This window comes from Chaetura pelagica, unplaced genomic scaffold, assembly GCF_000747805.2.
Source record: "Chaetura pelagica isolate M959 unplaced genomic scaffold, ChaPel_1.0 scaffold192, whole genome shotgun sequence".
In the NCBI taxonomy this organism is placed as follows: Eukaryota; Metazoa; Chordata; class Aves; order Apodiformes; family Apodidae; genus Chaetura; species Chaetura pelagica.
In genome coordinates this window covers 858,922-879,238 of record NW_009952570.1, presented here as the reverse complement: position 1 = coordinate 879,238, position 20,317 = coordinate 858,922, and the positions used below count along the sequence as shown (strand labels likewise).

Below are 20,317 nucleotides of genomic sequence, written 5' to 3'. Positions count from 1 at the left end.
GTAGGTTAGGTCTGTGGAATGTTCATGCAGGCCAGGGTGGATCTTAAAGACCAGGGCTACTGTAAGTCTCTTAAAATTTGCAGATTGCAGGTGAAAGACTGATAGAGTGGCAAGAAAATCTGTTAACTCAGAGCAACCACTGCAGCTCCTGAATTATTTGAATGTCACATGGGCTTAGTTAGCAAGTGCTTAATTTATCAATGTTGCAACTAGAAACACTCTCATCGATCCAGTTTTGTATTTTGTTGATAAAGAAATGTCTGAATTTGGACTGGCTTTGCTCTCAGCTCTTAAAAATGTCCATACAAGTAGAAAGTTTCCTAGAAATGTGTCGGCTTGATTTTCTGAACCTAGCCATATGTTGCTAGCTTTCTTTTCAGATTCTGTCAGTATTCATAGATGCTCAGTATGTTTATACAGAGGAAAAAAAAAAAAAAAGTCTTAACAAGGTAGTGGTGGTTTTTAGGAGACAGCATCAATTTTCTGAACAACAAGGTTGCAAACCTTGTCCTTTTCTGAGGACATAGTGTGTGCAATCATTGTCCTCTTTTGAACATGCTTCCTTTGTTCCTTTACCGTACTATGAATGCCTTTAAATTATTTAACTTTGCAGTAACTCCCAGACAGGAAAATGCTTTTGTTTCCACTTTTTTTGGTGAGATTTTGACATACAGATGTGTAGGTGTCATGCTGGAATTCACAAAAGGAAGCCTGAGGTGAAGAGGAGGGAGAGAGACTTGCCTTTGGAGGCTGGTGATAGTTTCTTGTTCCTTTATATATATTTATTTATTTTTTCCCCAGCTTGTCTTTTCCTGCACCCAGTAGCTTAGTTAATAGTTTATATTATCAACAGTAGTTTTCCCAAACAATAGTGTTTTTTTGTTTAGAAGTGTAGTGAATATCTGGGCACAAAGAGCCAGTAGTTTCCTTCAGTAAAGAGACTTCTTCATGTCTGGTGTGCATGTGAGAGTTTGGGTTTTGCTGACTTGCATAAACTGGGATATAATGGGATCCCAGAGCTCTGGGGTATGAGTCTGTGGACTGTGGAAACTGTGCCCTGAAGCACAGCTCAGTCCTGTAGATGGAGCATGGACATGTGGAAGAGAACTTGATAAGCCTTCATGGAAATAATAAATTCTATAGATTAAGCCCTTAGTACCTCAGCATAATTTACCAGGGTTTGTTTTTCTTTCTGGATTTACAGAGATATGAAAAATGCTGTAATTGGAAACAACAAACAAAAAGCCAACTTGATTGTTTTGGGAGCAGTTCCAAGGTATGTCCTTTGCTACTCTCCTTTTCACTGATTCACAACAGGTCTGGAATAATGATCCTTAGATCACAGGCACTTTTTTGTTTTAACTTTGATTGTAGTTGACTGCATACTTTCTTTAATGTAATTGAGAGAGACTTGAAATATCTGTTGAAGTCATGTATTACAGACCAGGCTGTTGAGTAATGCTTTTAATTTGGAATTTAATGGAATTCTCTAAATTAGTCTTGGTGATTTTTATTAGACTTTATCAGCTTAGGAATGAAATCTAATTTCTGACATTGATGATATTAATGATGGATGAAAATGGTTGTATCTTAATCCTGTTCAGCCAATTGCCCGGTGAGTTCACAAGTGCAAACGTGTAAGGTTATGTTAAAATACAATTTTTAAAAATAGAAAACATCTGAGGTAATTTGCTTGTCTTCTCCACCTGCTTCAGAGGATTAAAAGCCACTGATCATAGTTCATTGCTGAATTACTGCTTTAGCTGTTGTTAACATTTTCTGGATCCTGGTTCTACTAGTACAAAGTTAACAGGTAACTTTAGCTCCTGGCTTGCTCACTGCAGCTTTCATTTCACCCCTCTTGTTCTCCAGCTTTCTTTCAGCCACAGTTTGCAGCAACAGAGAGGGAAAAGACCGAGCACTGCATCACTTGTGCTGGCAGCCTGAGACCCACCTGTGGTCCTTTTGCTCACCTGACAACTAGATCCCAAACCATCCTACTTGAGAAAGCTTCTGGCTTGTCAAAATATGTTGTAGTTGCAGGAAATGTCTTCTTATTTACAGATTTTGTATCAAGGCTAGCCCTTGAAATTCTTTAGGCTTGAACTGTGGGTGGGAACACCTCTCTGCAAAGCCTGCTGAATTATCTTCCATTTTGACCAGCTATAAACAGATGAAGAGAAGACATCGCATGAGATTCAAAGATCAAAGTGGACATTTGTTGAAGATGTGCAAAGTTAAAACCATTTGTTTCAGCAACAGGTCCCAGGGGATTCTTTTAACTACTGTTGATTCTTGTGGTTCCCATTTTAAGAGCAACATAAGATCTCCAAATTCAACATCTGGAATCTACTTGTTCTTAAATTTTGTAGGATTCATGTTCCTTCAGTTGTCTTGTTTTTTGCTGTTACTTGTTCTGTTCCCAGTAATGCAAATCCAAAAGTTTTTTTCTGTTGTTAATGCCCTGACCAAGTAAATTATATGGTTAACCTATAACTCCAAATAAATCACTGGTTTTGGAAAATCTTCAAAGGTAAACTGTCCTGCTGGTCCTCACTTCAGTACCAGTTATCCTCAGCGACAGGAAATGTAATGTCAAGGCCTTTGTAAGAAAATATGATTTCACTGGCTAAAAACAGGTGCCATCATCTACCTCCCAAATGCCTTTCTGAAGGCTTAATAATTTCCTCTGAGTGTTGCAGAGGGACTTGAATAGATGATAGACCATTTGGACTAGAGAATTCCTGTTACTCTTTTTGACAAGGTGGTGGGAATTCATTGGCTTTTTTGACATGCCTTCATGGTTGTGAGGTGGCTGCTGCTGCTGCCGTTATAATACAGGAACCTTTGGAATTCCAATCTGCTAAGCCAAACGTTTCCCTCAATAAGAACAGGACTAAGCAAGCTAACGTGCTTTGTTTTAAGTCTTCTCTGCAAAGTTAATGAGAAGAACAGTTTTCTTTTCACAGAGTTGGGTTGCAGACTCCCAGGGGAAGTTGATTCTGTTGTATAATGGCATGGGGGTTTTTAGAGTGCTGCTGCTGCTTTGTCCTGTGGTTCAACTGCTTGTTTACTCATTTCTTGCTTCTCTCTTCTTCCCCAACTATTCCTCCATCAAGCTTTCAGAAGGGTCTCTTATACCTAAAGAATCCCTTCTGATTTCTGTCACTTAGTGGAAAAGAAGCCAGTATGTTCCAGTATTAGAACAGACTCATAAGAGGCTTGGAAACAAGTCTAGGAAGTATCTTTTGAAATTGGGTCAAATACTGGTAGGTATGAAGTATCCATATTATTTTAAAATATTGGACTGCTGCTTAGTTGGAAAGGAATGCAAAGTCCTTTGAATGTCTCCATACAGGAAGAAAGTGCTAGGGAAGAAAAGCTGAATCACTGTCACTCTTAGTCCAAGAGCTGACTGCTCAGTGGTGTTCTCTTCAGAAAGGGAGATGGATCTATACCTTAGATGAAGTTTTTTTTCCCTTTCAAGTTCAGTCTGACCTATCGTCACTTCTTGACCACTTGTTCTGAAAAACGTGCTAAAAAATGAAGTGGATTATAAAGAAAGCTTGCAGAATTGCCATGTGTAACTTTATATAACATTGATAACAAAGAAATGTTAAAAACTGTACAGATCGGTACACAAACATGGTCTAGATGCTAAGAGTATACATGTAGCCAGACTGTATATGGATTTTTTTCTTAAGAAACAGTTTTCTGCATCTCTTCCTCTCTTCAGAATGAGTGACTCAGTTTACATTCCCATGAAATGCTGCATCAGCCACCTCCATCAGGACTGAAGACATTTTCCTTCTTGCGACTGTTACTTTTTAGTAGCAGTCTCAGAAAACACAATTTCTAAAGCTCCGGGGGGGGGGGGGAAAAAGGTGTTTTAATGCCATCATACCAAGTGTTTTCAGTGGCAGACCAAGTTAAAACAAGAAGTCAGCCTTGCCTAAACACTGGTTAGCTGCTTGTACTGCCATTTCCTTTGCTAGGTTGTTTTTTCTCCTTCTACCGGCAGAGACTGGGGAAGTTCATCCTAGTTACTGGTGTGCTCCTTCACTGGGCAGTTTTATTAAGGACAAACACTGCAGCTCTTGTGCCTGTCAATGTCAGACACCTCTTCAGAGTCCAAGTTCAGTATTTAAAGCTTTTAGTCAGTTACTCTTACCTCCCTTATCTCAGCAAAATTACTGAGTCCTCAGTTCAAAAGTAAATTGTTCTTTTTTAAGTCTTCTCAGTAGGACTTAATGTTCAGTGTTCCCTCCAGTCACTTATTGGGCCTTTTGAGCCTCTGACAGTTCTTTTCCTTCACCTGGTGGATGGCAGAGAGCAGAGAAGGCAATATTAAATTCCTGTTATCAGAGCATAGCTTTGTCTTCCTGTAGGTTGTTGTTACCTGTTAAAGCTCTGACCGGAGATTTTTTTCTGCAAAAATGTTAGCTGAATCAAGTTATTGCTCATCTAATCATTACTGGGAGCTGAATATTTAAAGTCTAATCCACTTCAGAGCTAGTTTTTCATTAAGAGCTGCAGTTATTCCTTTGCTTCAAAATGAATACAGAGATTTAAAAATAAAATCTTAAAACTAACCACCCAAGACAAAACACTAAATCATAGAATCATAGAATCTTAGGGGTTAGAAGTGACCTCGAAAGATCATCTAGTCTAACCCCCCCTGCCAGACCAGGGTCACCTAGAGTACATCACACAGGAACACATCCAGGTGGGATCCTTCTTGTTGCTTACAAAAAAATGATTTTCTAACTTCCAATTGATTGTTCTTCAGAGTCTTAAAGCATTATGTCAGTTGTTTGAATTTGTAATGTGGTAGTGTGCTTCTTCCCAAAGCTAGAGGCCTGTTTCTAGGTAGATGCACCTCAAAGAACTTCAGTTAATTTTTACCTAAAGTAATTTATTAGAGTTTCTGTTTATCTGTTGGTTTGGGCTTTTTAAATTTATTTGGAGCATATTTTAAATGTCATGTAGAACATGTCATTACCCATTCCATCATTGGAAATTTGAGTCCTGCAAAGCACACTCTTAGGTTGTCTGAGTTTGAACGAAAGACTAATAAGAAATTCTTGGTTTTAATTTGTTGAGGTCTTCATAGTCCTAGAAAAATGGACACCCATGAAATTTTGTTTCATTTTGTTGTTAAACGTACCTAAATTATTTCAGACACTGTTCTTTAGAGTGCAAAAATATAAAACTGCTGCTTTGATAACTGGGTAACCTACTAATAGGATGAGAAGATACCTGTATTAACTGGAAGGTTCTGTTACATCCCAAGGTCTGCCAGCTGAGGAGAAGGATTTTTTAATGGACTCCTGTCTACATTAAACACAAGGGAAGTGTCTGTAAAGAAGATTTTGCATGCAATATTGGCTGGCAGATACTAGAAAAGATAAAACTGATGTGTTGATGAGCAAGTAGAGAATGTCACACGTCTGAGTGTGTTTAAAACGTTTGAGTGTGTGTTCCTTTTATTTGAGATTCAAAAAGAAAACTAAGACAAGGTGGTTTTGCATAGCTTAAAAGTATCCTGTGCAATTCTTTGTTTAAATGCATGGTATTACAAATTCATAGATGACTCTTGATGTTGATACTTAATCCTGCATGGAGTTTAGCAGAATAGCACCCTGATAAGTGGAATGCTTTCACTGGTGTGCTGACTGTTCTAAGAGCTGTTGCAGGACTGCAGGGTGAAAAACCACCCTGTTGCTTTCAGCTTTGTTTGGAGTTAAACCAATGTCAGATAATGTTCTTAGTTAAATCATTTACTGTTTAAGGAGAAAATAAGCAACAAACTCCCTGTGTTTGGGTATTTAGGAATAAAGAGGCTGGTGCATATAGCAAGACTTCAGTTTAACACCAGGAAAGTATGTCTGTTAGATTATGTCCTGGAAAGCTTGGCCTTGTAGGGGGGATATTGAGCAGCCTGCTCTGGCTGATACTGCTTTGAGCAGTGGGTTGGACAAGGTGAGCTCCAGAGATCCCTTCCAGCGTCATTTATTCTGTAATCTGTTTTAACAAAAAAACCTGCCTTTATATGTCAGGTTTTGCCTTGGGGTTATCCTTCAATTCAGGCATTCATTCTAGAAGGTCTTTTAATTAGTATCTTTTATAATGTAACTCCTGAAGCTGGCCATCCTTTACCTGTAAGAGTGCAAGTCTCTGCCTGACAGAACCATCTCATGTACAGGCAGGGTCCTCTAGCACATATCTGAGTGTTCAGCTCTAAATCCATCCTTAGCTAGCATAAGGAAACCCCTGTAAGTAAGGGTATGGTTTCAAGGAAAGTTCCTTCATTTCTAATGTGATATGCTCAAATTATGGAGGAAAGATGTATTTGTGCAAATACAAGCTGTGCACAGGGTTCTGTGATAGCCTTTAACTACTGGCTGGGTAGGATTATATGTTGCAGTATTGAACCCAGTGCTATCCCAAAATCTCTTTAGACAGAGATTCTCTAACTCACCTCTGGAGAGATGCACGGATCCATTGACCTCATAGTGAATCTTGGTAAAGTTGTAGCTGTCCCATCCCTGGTAGTGTTGAAGGGCAGATTGGATGGGGCTTGGAGCAACCTGGGCTGGTGGGAGGTGTCCCTGCCCATGCAGGGGAGTTGGATCTGGATGATCTTTAAGGTCCCTTCCAACCCAAACCATTCCATGATCCTATGATAAACTGGACTTGGATATGCCAGATAACCTGTCTTAATGTGTGTGATTGATTCCAACAGGAGTGAGCAGTTTTCAGAAATCAAGCTGGGAGGAACAAAAAAGAGGCATAAATAAAGCTCCAAAGCATCTGTACCAATTTTGAGTATAAGATTTATTGTGTTCTGACTTCTTTTTCTTAGACTTTAAATATTTACCAATAAAGGAATCAAAGTTACTGATTTGTTTTTTTTTAAGACTGAAATTATATTTTTCAGAAGACTGGGAATCTGTTAAGTTTCCCTGGGCCAGCTGATATTCTGGGGAATAAAAACATTGTTTTAAAACTGGAAACTGGTATTTTTGAAGAAGAGTTGGCTTGCTTGTCCTAACAAACCCACGTGTCTATCGGTAATCCTTATATTAATTGTTTTGACACAAGATGTCTCTTAACTGCTAAGGAGGTGTGTTGTGTAGATCTTCTCTGGAGGAGACACCTGGTGTGCTTAGTGGTGCACCAAATAATTATGATCATCTTAGTTTGTTACATCTTTTATAAAGTAGTTTTTGGCAAGATTGTGTCCAAAGCCAGAACATAGCAGGATCTACTCAAGTTCTGATCTCCATGTTGCCTTTCAGTGTTGGTACCTGTTCAACTTGGTATTCTTCTAACCTGGTTATGAAGTAAACATGAGTCAAGGCAAATAATTGCAGTCCACAGAATTGTTGTGGAGCTGTTTAAAAGGTTTTGCAGCCGTCTGTCTGTGAAGTGCCTTTTCTTTTAGCAAAAAGGAAGTTGTAAATGTAAGCTTGTACTTCTAATGACACCTTTTAAATTGGGTATTTTTGTTAGAATTCTAGGCTTTAAATATACCATGTAAAAGATAGTTTTATGGTATGTATGTCACAGTGTGTGTTCAGGGGGAGCTATAAGAGTGATAGCTGTAAAAAAAAATAATTCTAAAATGTGTTCTTGGCATGCTCTTTCATGGGCTGGTACTGAATCTTCACCTTAAAGAGGTGAACTAGTGTGCACTGGCTCAATCTAGAGTAGCAAGAGTAATTTTCAAAAGAAGCTGATCATTAAAGACAAAGGTGAGGAGAAACTTGGTTGTAGTCCTTGTTTACTTTTGCATGGGAAGTACTGGTGTGTTGTGTTTTTTTAATTCAGTAGATGATAAAATGGTCTGACTTTGGATTCAGATTGGATGCAAGTTGTGTGATGTATATAGAACTAATAAAGTATGGATGTAAGCGAAGGTTACAGCCACTGGAAAAAGTGACAAGAGCTGTGAGCTGAGACTCTTTGTTCCTAAAGGGAGAGCTTTCCTTGCAGTTTGTTGCCCTGCTGCTTGCAGCTGGAGAAGGATGTTCTTCTGGAATCCACATGTCAGTGGGGTGTTTGTGGTAATGCCTTCTTTGCAGACCTTTTAGTCAGAAGGTTTTCAGTAGTACAGTTCAAAGCTGAGTCCTACCATCACATTTCTAGACTTGTTTCTTTAAAGAAACTAATAGATACTATTTGGTTTGTATGATATTTTTCTGAAGCAGTTATCTTTGTGTTGTAGGGGTTTTTTTAATCCAACTTTTGAATTAACTTGTTTCTTCCAGAAGGGAGACTGTGACATCTCATTTTAGTTATATCTCAGTTACATTTCTTTGACTAATAGTCATAAAAATTGCTCCTTTTTTTGAGTCATCTTATGTAAGAATCCATAACTATTTAATTTGTCACTTCAGATACTTAACAAAAATTATTGTGTGCTTCTAAAATGATACTTGGCTCTTGCTTTGGAAAATTCTGTGGCCAGTAGTTGCTTTGTGTTATGCTGTTTGAAAACTAGTGCTTTAAAATAAAACAAACATTAAAAGGAGCAGTTAAAAAAAAATGTTGCTCTATCTTGTTTGATTTATTCCCATACTTGAATTCATGACAAGGGTTTGGGATTGTTGCTCACTGGGACTTCCCAGGTGTTCAGAGGCCAGCCTCTATGCATGCTTTAATTTTTTTTTTATATATTTTGTAGCCCAGCAGTGAATACTGTGCCTCAGCAGCACCTTCACCAGTGTATTCCCTCAAGTGTTGCCATTGTATAGTTTTCAGGCCTTCTTGGAATGGAAGAAAAGCAGTTGCCAAGGCAGGGTGACAAAAGGTGATCATTCCAGCAAACAGTGCATTGAGCTGCTCTGTGAGGGCACTGGCAATAAATGTTCAGATAACCAGGATAGAATGAAAGCTCTTCTTTATTCATGTAATTTATGAAAGGTATCCTAAGACCCACAGTACAGTACCTCAGGCTGTTTCCCTGAGCTGTTTTTCCACATGCCACTTACGGGGCCTGACAAGTGCTGAAAATGTTTCTGCTAACAGATGAGTTTTCTCTCTCCCAGGTATTTTAAGAAATTCAGAGATTTTTGTGACAGCTTGTGAGTGGGATGGAATGTCAGAGAGTAAACTTCTGATATTTTTAGGTGACTGTGGGGTCTGTGTCCAGAGCAGACTGATGAGGTCTAAAGCCTGCAGGTCTGTTTCAATGCACAACTCTGATCCACCACAGCCATCTCCATCATCTTCAAGAGAAAGGAAACCTGAACTGTTGATCTCCCTTGCTAAGCTGTATGTACCATTTTTTCAGCAGCTGCATTGAGTGAAGGTTTTCTGCTTGATCTACCTAGAATGTTGCATAGTTTTCCTAGGTGAAACCCTGTCAGTTGTTTAAAATACATCATGCCTCCAGCTGACCTTATTTTTGGTTTCTAGGAATACGTGTTTATGAAAGTATCATTCTGGATGGATTTACTGTCCTACCTCATTTAGCTGTGATTGCCTGCATATCATTGCTGACATCTGAGAGAGGCTTTAATCAGTTAATTGCTCTTAGAAGTGCATGAAATTGTATTGAATATCAGAATATTGTATGAATATTAGAGGAAAATCTCTTAGGGAAACCTTCTAGAAGCTTGAAAAAGTCCAAATATTCCGTTTTAAACTACTTAGCTTCAAATCTTGGATTAATGTTAATGAAGATGTTGTAAGATCTTTCCATTAGCTTAATTTCCTATCCTGTCATTGTTAATGAGCTTTGCTGCAGGGTCACAGGCTGAAGAGTGAGTCAACAGGAACATTAGCACCTTTTGCCTGTTTCAGCTGATCTGTTACTTGCTTTTGGTATCTCCTGAAGCTCTCAGGCTCTACAGAAGTGAGTTAGGGTGGTTTTAGCAGAGCCTTCTTCCAGTATTTCTCCAGGTTTGGTAGGAGCCTAATGGCTGGTAGGGGATAATAAAGCTGGAGATAAGGAATCCAGGTTAAGCAGGAACGTTTTGTTCTTAAAAAAATATGGACTAAGAACCAGTACCTGACTAATATATTTTTTTTTTAATTTCCCAAATCCAAATTATGGCCTTCACTCTTGTCCCTTGCATGCACATGCTGTTTTTCTGCTTTTTTTATCCTTGCTAGTATTAACACATGGGATGAATGCATTACAAACGTCTTGGCTGAATTTGGAAACACCACCACAGTCCAGGATGTACCCTAGTGTGCTATCCCTGGGTCTCTTGTGACAACAAAAGCCTGTGGTCTTTGTCCTTAATGTTTAACAGGAGTTTTTTAATGCGCAGCTTCTTCTTTTATCAATTATATGAGTTCTTACTTGAAACTTTTTGTAATTTTATAGTTTGTCATCTAACTGCTTAATTTTCAATGTTGCTTGGTTTAAGTTTTCTCTTTTAAAGAAAACCAAAAAATGTTAAAGTGCGGTTGTTCAGCTATGCGGAAAACAATCTGAAACACAAGTTTATTTTAAAGTTGTAGAAAGGGATATTGTTAGTATTTCAAAAACATTGTATGTAAAATCTGAACTTAAATATTAATCTTCACTAATTATAATGCTTAACTAAAGATTTCTATTTTAAATACGGACTATAGTTATAGTTAGCATGTCTATTTTTCACTCTTTAGCATTATAGCTGCAACATCTGTTCCAAGTGTAGAGTGTTAATGGGGAAGAGAGTAGCAATTATTTTCTTTGGAAGAGAACAACCTTCAGCATTTCGGGTGCTTTTGGATTTTGTAAAAATCCCTTTAAAAAAAAAAAAGTTGTAGGACATGATAGAACATTTCTCAATACAAGGAACAGATTATTGAAGTGCTTAGTAATCAGAGCAGGCTATTGATGTGATCTGTAGATGTGTGTTAGATGCATCTCAGAGCAGGTTTTCAGTGAAAATGGAAGGAAATACTCTTGCATTTCTAATTTGATGTGCAGATTATTGAAAGTTATTCAAGAAAAAAAAAGTGACACTGACATTTTTTAGTTAGTAATTAATTAGATCTGTATTTTTCAACACTTACATCAAGGGAGTCTCCTGGTATTCCCAAGACACCTCCATGTCTGAAAAGCTGGTTGAGTGGCTGCTGAACTTGTTAGAAAATACTGGGGAAAGGCTTGGGATGGTTCTGATCCTTGGGCTTGGGGGGTTTCTTGGTTGGGGTGGGGATGTGTGTGCTGGGGCATCTTGAATCATCTAGTCTAATTTAGGTGTCTTCCCAGAACAGTTCTTCAGGTAATTCTGAGGTGGCCTCAGTGGGTCTCCAAGTCAGTAGTGGTGTGTGACTGAGGTCTTTCTCACAGAAGGGGGGAACGAGAAGTAGATCCACTTGCTGCAGTGTGGGTGAGCCTGGGGTTGTCCTCACATATCCCGTTGCTGGAGGGTTTTAACACACACCTGAAGGAGCAGGTTGTGAAAGCTTAGTGAAACCAGGAGGAATCAAATGCCCTAAGTTTTACTAGGGTGACTATATCATACTGTATAATTTAAAATAATTGTACTTTAATAAACTACTTATACTTGAAGCTAAATAATTTCAGTGACAGATTTAAATCTTTTTATTCCTTGTGCAGAGATGAAAGATGGTATGTATGTTTGACTGATCTGGGTTGTTTACAGTGTGCTTTCTGAATTGCCAACTGTTTAAATTCAAATTAATACTGGAGGGGAAAAAAAATACTTGATTTTGCCCTGAAATCAAGTGATGCAGATCATGGAATGGCTTGGCTTGGGAGGGACCTTAAAGATCAAAAGATCCAACCCCCTGCATGGGCAGGGACACCCCCCATCAGCCCAGGTTGCTCCAAGCCCCATCCAACCTGCCCTTCAACACTGCCGTGGATGGGGCAGCCACAGCTTCCCTGGGCAACCTGGGCCAGGCTCTCATCACCCTCACACTCCAGAATTTTCTCCTCATGTCTCACCTCAATCTCCCTCTTCCAGCTTTAATCCATTCCCCCTTGTCCTCTCACTACAAGCCAAAGTCCCTCCCCAGCTAGAGATATTACTATGTAGAAGATATTGTTCCTACAAGTGAATTGTTTCTACAAGTGGAGTTAAAAATAGAGTATGTTGAAAACTGCTCTGCAATGTTAACTTGCAAAATTTATGTGTGTAAGTCTTGAGGAATGTTGTCTTTGCTGTTAAAATACAACAGCTACACAGATTATTGCAATAAATAATCTTCTTATTTGCTTGTGGTAATTCCCATGAAATTGTTTTCTGCAGTGAGGGGTTTTTCTTGGCAATTAGTGAATGTTGGTCAGAGTTGGAAGAGCAGATGAGGTTGCACTTTCCCTCTAGTAGCTCAGTGTCCAGAAGAAACTTCACATCTTTTCCAAGGATGAATTTTAGCCAGGATCACTCAGTGAAGCTTTGGCTTCCTGTCTGTCCTTACCTGGTGTAGAAGTCAGAGAACAAAACAAGCTTTTGATAAAGAAGTAATAGTCATGCAGGGTTACTCTCTCCCATCTGAATTGAAGGTGAAATGCTTTTTGTCCTTTGTGATGGTTTTGTTTAGCACTGATTATGTATTTTGCTTCTTTTGTAGACTTGCAGCACTAACCTTTACCTTGAATGTATTACCGTGGTTCTTCAAAGAATACAGTGCCAGAACGTGTAGCTTTAAAAACATGTAATTTAACTAGCTGACATGTAATTTTTATTCCTTTTATTCGTTTTCCAGAAGCAGCTAATACAGGTAGAAAGAGCAGATCAGGTCCACTGAGCCATCTGGGCACTCTGGGAAGTGCCTCATGACCATTAGCTGGTCACTGTAACAACTGGGAAGAATTAGACAAATGAAACATCAATATGTATGCAATACCAAATTGATGTCAATTAGCCAGGAATAGATTTAGACATGAAACTTCTAAACATCAGGAATAAATGGGCTTTCAGATAAAACAGAGAAACAGGGACAAAGAACCTGGGTGCCTTTGTTTGATAAATCTATGGGAGGACTGGGTTAAAGAAAACAGTGATGAATGTTCTGAATTTATGCCAGTTTGATTCTTTGAGTCCAAAGGAAGTTGAAAGGAGAAAAGACATTTGTGCTTTTGGAGTTCTTTGCATCTCTCGTGGTAATTTTGTACCACATTTCAACAGGTTTGTGTTCAGGACAAAATGATATTTTATCTCCTTAGTATGTATTCATGTTTTGGAGCTGTTTTCCACCCTCAGATCAGCTGCATCTCAAAAAGGAGTGAGCTAAGAGTGATCCTAGCACACCTGCTTTCTGGCTGCTGTTAGGCCTGTGCTTAGAGCAAAGCAGGTTGACAATCAAGAAATTTTTCATCCAAATGAATTGTTAGGGAATACTGGGGGATTAATTTGCTGTTCTTCTCCAAGAGCTTCGTAAATGATCTGCTGCCTGGAATAGTCTGAATTTTATGTGATGAATGTGCTGCTTATAGGTGCTGAAGAGACCTTTGATCTCACAGCTTTCTTCCAGTGACCTACCATAGTTATGTCTGTTGGGCTTTTACTTCAGGTTTCAAATGTAGGGGGTTCCAAGAAGCAATTGGGGTGTGTTAGAGGTACTCTTCTGTGTTACTGTCCATTGTGGGGCTGCGTTCACTTCCCTTGGTGGTCTTTTTCATCCCATGGTCCTAAATTGCATTTAACTGCTGTGTTTGTTGGTTTTTCCCCTTGCCTTTGGTTTAGGCAGTCAGTTTTTTGGACATTTTGTTAGGGGATCTGTTTACTTGAGTAACTACTTCTGTCCCCTTCAGCACTGGGGTAGGTGCTGGACTTTGGCCCATCTGTGCTCCTAAAGAAAGCTTCGGTATATTGCCTGGCTTTAGGAGAGTCCTTTTCAAACTAGGCAGTGTTTCTAAATGGAGAATATTTCTATTTCAGCTCAGTCAATCTGGAGGAGTGACTGTGCATGTTGCATAGACAGAGGGGATTGTACCTCCGTGTCCAAGTCATCTTACCTGCTACTACAATTTTACTCAGACTTGTATGTGGTGTGGGAGCCCTTAGTTAAACAGTGTTTGTCTTGAGCTTATAAACCATATGAATGTTAGTGATTATCTGTGGTGCTGATGTGAGGTAGGAATCTGGTTACTCTCTGGGCTCCTTGTATGACTCAGGTTTAGACTGAAGGTGTTCAGTGACCTCTACTGTGATTCAGGTGCTACTGATGTAATCTCAAATATGTTCAAAGGGACTTATAAGTATCTTGATACTGTATAAAGAATCCACATGGACTGAGATCCAAGATATGCATTTGGCAAGATGTGTTACGGTTTGAAGTGATCCTGTTAAGCTGCAATTCAGCTGCCTTCCTACACAAACATTTCTCTGGGCTTTTGTGTTCATATATGATCGTTCTTCAGTGTTCAGCCCCCTAGCTTGTGCTTGATGATGGGATTATTTTACACCCATGACCCAGAAGAAACAGCTACCAAAGATGATAGTCATGATGCCAGCAGTAACCATGTACCTGGGTGTTAGGGCAGGTGCATGAGGCTTTCTGGCCCATTGATGTCAAACTGCAGACTCATTTCCTGTGATTTAAATTTGGGATCTTCCTGGTATCCTGAAAGACCTCATCCTGGATATCATTACTGTGACACTGCACTTGTAGAAAAAAGTGTGGTATCTTTCTACCCTAGCATCAAGTAAAACCTGTGTAGGAGCACAGAGTGTGAGAAGGTTCTTTTGAGTAAAGTGTTCATCTTTTTTGTTCAGTCTTCATATTCTTTACAAAGCAGAAGTTAGATTTTTTTTTTTTTTTTTACTAGATTCAAGACTTTTGTCTGAATTTTCCTCTAAAATTCTGTTTCCAGGTTGCTGTATTTACTTCAACAAGAAACCTCCAGCACAGAACTGAGAACAGAATGCGCAGTGGTCCTGGGAAGCCTTGCAATGGGTACAGAGAATAATGTCAAATCCCTCCTAGACTGCCATATTATCCCAGCCTTACTGCAAGGTACTTTTCCTGTCATGGATCTGTGATAGCAGACGTTCCTGAAGTACTCAAATAAACAAAGGTGATGGAGCTGAATAGTAGTTTTTGTGTTTCTAGGATTACTGTCACCAGATCTGAAATTCATCGAAGCTTGCCTGCGATGTCTCCGTACCATTTTCATCAGTCCTGTTACTCCAGAGGATCTCCTATACACAGTAAGTTGTCAGCAGATCGTTATGTCCTTTGAAAACCTGTACAGTTGGTGGAGTGAAAGGTCTTGTCTGCAGTAGTAACAAGGATTTGTTGGACCAAGTTTTAGCATTTCTCACCTGTGCTTAGGGCGTCTGGGTCACCTAACATTAAGAGCAGTATTTGATATGAGATGGTTGACAAGGTAGCACACAGATAACCCTAACATTTTCAGGCTTCTGTGCAATCTTAAGGAATAAAAACTATCTCTAAATGGCGTTTACAGATACTATTATCACAGCATCTTGCCAAAAGTTAAGGTTTTGAAATGCAAATTATTTTCTGACACTGTCCTCCCTTTCCAGATGTGAGCATTCTTGCTTAGCTTGCACTTCATGTGGAAGAGGTTCACCTCCAAGATCTCTCTGCTTTTATTTTAATATACGTGCAATTTGCATGCAAGTGGCAGGAGGTTTGAAAATGTCCTCCACCAGTGCTATAATTCTGAGTTCAGCTTGGAATATGTGAGCAATAAGGTGCTGACCTAGTTAAGGTGAAGCCATGGATGTGGAGCCCTGTCTGGAGGTGGTGCTGTCTCAGGGCAGCCTAGACACAAAAGGCCTTGCCCCATATCAGTCACTGTCCCTTATTGGAAGGAGGAGAAGAAGGGTTTGCACTCTTCCCCCCTCCTTTGTGCCAAAGGAGGGGATGAGGCAAGCTGTGGCCTGAGAACTGCTGTCCCAGCAGTGTCTTCCTGCTAGGAGAGGGGCAGCATTGCACTGGTCTGCTGGCTGGAGCTCACTGCCCACATCCTACTGCTCAGGGTAGTTGGGAGCCCACCACGCTCACCACTCCTGTCCCACCACTCCAAGGGGGGACTGTCACTTGCTGAGGAAGATTTGAGACATATGGAGAACAGGCCAGCTTGTCTCTGATTTCATACTTTCTCAGTGGTTCAGATGTCTCTGTCATTATATCTGACACAATTTCTGTGTTTAAAGTCCCCAACAGAATTTCTTCATTATTTTTGTCTTGCTATGCTGTGCTGTAATGTTGTCTCTTTTGTTCTCTATTCCTTTACTAATGATTTCTTACATTGTTATTCCAGAAATAGGTATGTAAACTGGTTTGCTATGGACTCAGTTTTACCACAGACCTATTCTGAATTTCATCTGCTAGTTAGTCCATCTCATGAAGTCATTCTTCAGCTCTTGACAGCTTACCCTTGTATTTAGTCTGTGTGGATAATCAGCCAGCTTTGTCCAGTTGTTTTTTGGTTGTTCAGCAAGTGGCACCCTCAGTGCAGATTGTGTGTGTCACCACTGCAGGCACCTCTCTTGGCTGATCTGAGAGTTTTCTCTTTGTATCTGTCCCTTCCTTTGACTCCAGCCCTTGCTTTGACTCCCGTTCATGCTCCCAGCTTCACCAAAGTCGTCCTCTAGGAGTTCATAATTGCAGGGGCATCTGCTTCCTGCTCTCAGCATCCAGTCAGGGCTGAAGATCATCATCTCCCTAAACAATCCATGCTTCTTCCTGGGGATCAGTGCTCAGTACAGACTCCTAATTACTCTCTATTTGAAGGAGAGATTTGCTATCTTGAAGAGGAAATGGAAGAGTATGTACAGATCTGTGAAAGAACCAGTATTAGCATATACATTTCCAGTAACGTTCTGGGAACACTGTGCCTAAGATAGTGGGTTTTCTGTTTCATCCTCTGCTGTACAGCAGGGACATCAGAACTCTGCTGCTCCATTCCTTATTCAGGCCAATGTCATGGCCCTTAATTAACTATAGCTGCAGGAAACTCATCTGGTGAGGCTGCCTGTGTTCTTTATTTTCAATTATAACATCCATTTTCCAATCTCCCATTCCAGTTGGACACTTGGAAGTTAAATATTTTATTACTCTGCTTAAGGTCCTATTTCTGCAAACCAGCTTTTTTTTTCCTAGCCTTCTGGGAGAACCCAGTTGTCAAAGACAATAGAAAGGGCTTCTTCAAATACACTGCAGATAGAACTAACACTAGGGACAATATAGGCCCACTGCTGAATGAGGGGGGGTGTCCTGGTGACAGAGGATATAAAGAAGGCAGAGGTACTGATGCCTTCTTTGCCTCTGTCTTTGCTGCTGCAGGCTCTCCCCAGGAGCCCCAGATACCTAAAGCCCCAGAAGAAGTCAGAATAAAGGAGGAGTTTGCTATGGTAGATGAGGTTTGGGTTAGGGACCAGTTAAGCAATCTGGACATCCATAAATCGATGGGTCCAGATGGAATGCACCCATGGGTGCTGAGGGAGCTGGCGGAGGTCATTGCTGGGCCACTCTCCATCATCTTTGGTAAGTTGTGGGCAACAGGAGAGGTGCCTGAGGACTGGAGGACAGCAAATGTCACTCCAGTCTGCAGGAAGGAGGACCCAGGTAACTATAGATCAGTCAGCATCACCTCTGTCCCTGGAAAGGTGATGGAACAACTTGTTCTTGGCACAGTCTCTAGGCATATCAAGGATTGAGGGGTCATTAAGAGCAGTCAACATGGTTTTACCAAGGGGAAGTCATGATTGACCAACCTTACAGCCTTCTATGAGGAAGTAACTAGGTGGATAGATGATGGTAGAGCAGTAGGTGTGGTTTATCTTGATTTCTGTAAAGCATTTGACACTGTCTCCCACAGCATCCTTGTAGATAAACTGAGGAAGTGTGGTCTTGATGGTCAGGTAGTGAGGTGGGTCATGAACTGCTGGAAAGAAGAAGTCGGAGAGTTGTAGCCAACGTGAAGTTGCATCTGTGTGCTGAGGGGAGTTGAGCACTGAGCTTTTGGAAAGACCAGGCTTTCAGTGTCTGATCCTGAGTTCTTACCACAAGTTGCTGCAGCACAGCAAGCTGGATCTGTATCTAGACCTGCTGTGCCAGGTAAACACATCTTCTGGAGACTTCCTTCTCTGAAAGGCTGCAGGCTTTGATGGCCAGGGCCATTTAGTGACCTTCCTGCAAATGGAAATGAGGAATGGCAGGAAGGCCCAGGGCTTAACATGCAGGTGTCTGTTGAGATGCAGATGTGTGTGCAGACTGAAGTTGTAGGAGTGTATGTGGAGGTGTTCTGGATGTCTGAACTAGCCAGCTCTGTGCAGCGAGGTGCCTTGGCTTGATGAGGAGACCCAAGCACTAAGTCAAATCCAGGCTGTGGCTTCATCTCTTGTGTTTAGAACAAAACAAATGGACATGAAGGTGTTCTGCATGTTTCCTTACAGATGTTCTCAGTTGTGACCCCATTTTTCTTCCTCAGTGGGATGCAGACACCGTTTTATTGAGAAATTGCTCTCTGTGGCTTCTGTGCTGGCCTGGGAGGAAGAAGCAGGTAGCAGGTACTTTCTGTGCTGAGCATGAGTGTGCACTTCCTTCCTTGCAGGAAGCTTGGAGCATGAAGGCACTGCAACAGGATGAGCTTCTCCCTGCTGTTGAAACAATAAAGAATGAGTTTCAGAAACCTCACTTTTTCCAGCTTACATCAGCTAGTACTGTTAGTGAAAGGCAGTCCTACCTGCTAAGCAGGTTTGAGATAGAAAACCTAATGTCACCTGGTGATCAGCCAGGCCTGATGAAGGGGAGGAGGAATGATTGAGAGGCCAAGGCAAGCAGGACAGAGTGTGATATGTTAGACTGATAACCAACCAGGTATGCAAGGAGCATTGGAACCACACTGCCAAGTGTACACATGTTCCGCCATGGCTCAGGATGGTTATTAAAGGAGGCATCTGAGTCATCTTCTAATGCCCTGCTCCTTTTGTTCCTCCTATTTGTGATGGTTGAGCCCATGCAGCAAGGCTAAATGTTGTCTCATCTGAATGGTTTCCTAAAAACGAGAAGGATAAAATTACTAATTCCAGCTTAGCGAGCATGAGTATAAGTTGTTTGGATGAATGTAAGAATTACAGTTCTCTGACTTCAAAAAGAGAGTGATAATCCTATTACAAGTAAATGTTTTAAGAAAAAATCTTGCAAATTTTGTTTTCCTGTTAAAAGAGAATGTGAAGGAAGTAGGTTGGTATTGGTTTCCAGGTAGGTAAATGCAGCTCTCTCTTAGTTCTGTTGGATGAGCAGGAATTTTGTCACAGTGCATATGATGGATAAGTATTTGTTGTAAGTTGCCTGGAACTAGTCTTTGTTAGCAGACCACATTGTGCTGGGTTTGTGACTCTCATTGTTTAAACTGCAAATGATGAGTGTAGACTCAATGTGCTTGCTAGAAACATCCTTTGTTACTTAGATATTGATAGGAAAAAAATAGAATCATCATACAGACACATAATTACTCGTTGCATTTAGCTGGACGTCAGTGATGTCCGCACATCTTTTTACTCTTTCTAGATTATTTTCTGGTAAACATACCAAAATTGTTACAGAAGTTGGATATATTGTAGCAGAATCAAGGGGCAAAACGAACATTTTCTCACAAGGATTAAGGAAGCACTCTTGAAACTTTCCAAAAGTTTTTAACCTTTTTATACACACATTTCTGATTTGAAGGAGGAAGATCACAAAGTGTATAAAATATATCTTTAAAGAATTGCTTCTCAAATGAATCTTTCTGTAGTCCAAAATATCTAATAAGACAGTTCTTCATGTAGTGGTGGGATTTCAGGGAACCATTACTCTATTGGTTGCAAGGATTCATTAAGCCTTGTATCATGTCTACAGTGTCATGGCTGGGGTCACACTGGCCCTGTCAGTGTGGTTGATATCAGAACAGCCCAGTCTGAATTAAAATGCTTTTCATCATCCAAGATGAACACCTTCCTATCCAGGAATTTTCCATGGGGCACACTGGTCAGTACTGTGTTGTGTTACACAAACCCCTGTGTGCCATTCTGTTCCCATTTCCAGAACTGTATGGTAGAGCTTCCAGACAGTTAGGGGCTCAGTTTCTGTGCACTTTCATCCTTACCAAAACTCTCCAATCTATCAAACTACGGCCACAAATACTCATGTGATTGATACAGTTGAAGTTGTAGGTGAAACTGAAGTGTTGCAGGGTCATGTTCCTGGCTAGGATGTGAAATAAATCCCTTTCCTGGTGTTGGACACAGGAAGAATGTCATGCAGTCATCTGTGCTGAGTAGAAGAGTTGAGCTGAGCAATTACTCAAAGGTGAAGGTGATATATTTTTCTTCATAGTTGGGGAGATAAAAATAAGATTATGTAGAGATAATGTTCTAGTAGAATC

General features: G+C 40.3%; 1 protein-coding gene across 1 annotated transcript in view; it reads left to right on the top strand.

Moving 5' to 3' along the window:
* The window catches only part of ARMC8 (armadillo repeat containing 8), a 67,284-nt gene that overhangs the window by 12,779 nt on the left and 34,188 nt on the right, over positions 1 to 20,317 (top strand). The window contains exons 2-4 of the mRNA XM_009993534.1: positions 1,205 to 1,276; positions 14,789 to 14,931; positions 15,028 to 15,125. Of these exons, the coding sequence (XP_009991836.1) occupies positions 1,205 to 1,276; positions 14,789 to 14,931; positions 15,028 to 15,125 (313 nt within the window). The remainder of the gene's footprint in view (positions 1 to 1,204; positions 1,277 to 14,788; positions 14,932 to 15,027; positions 15,126 to 20,317) is intronic.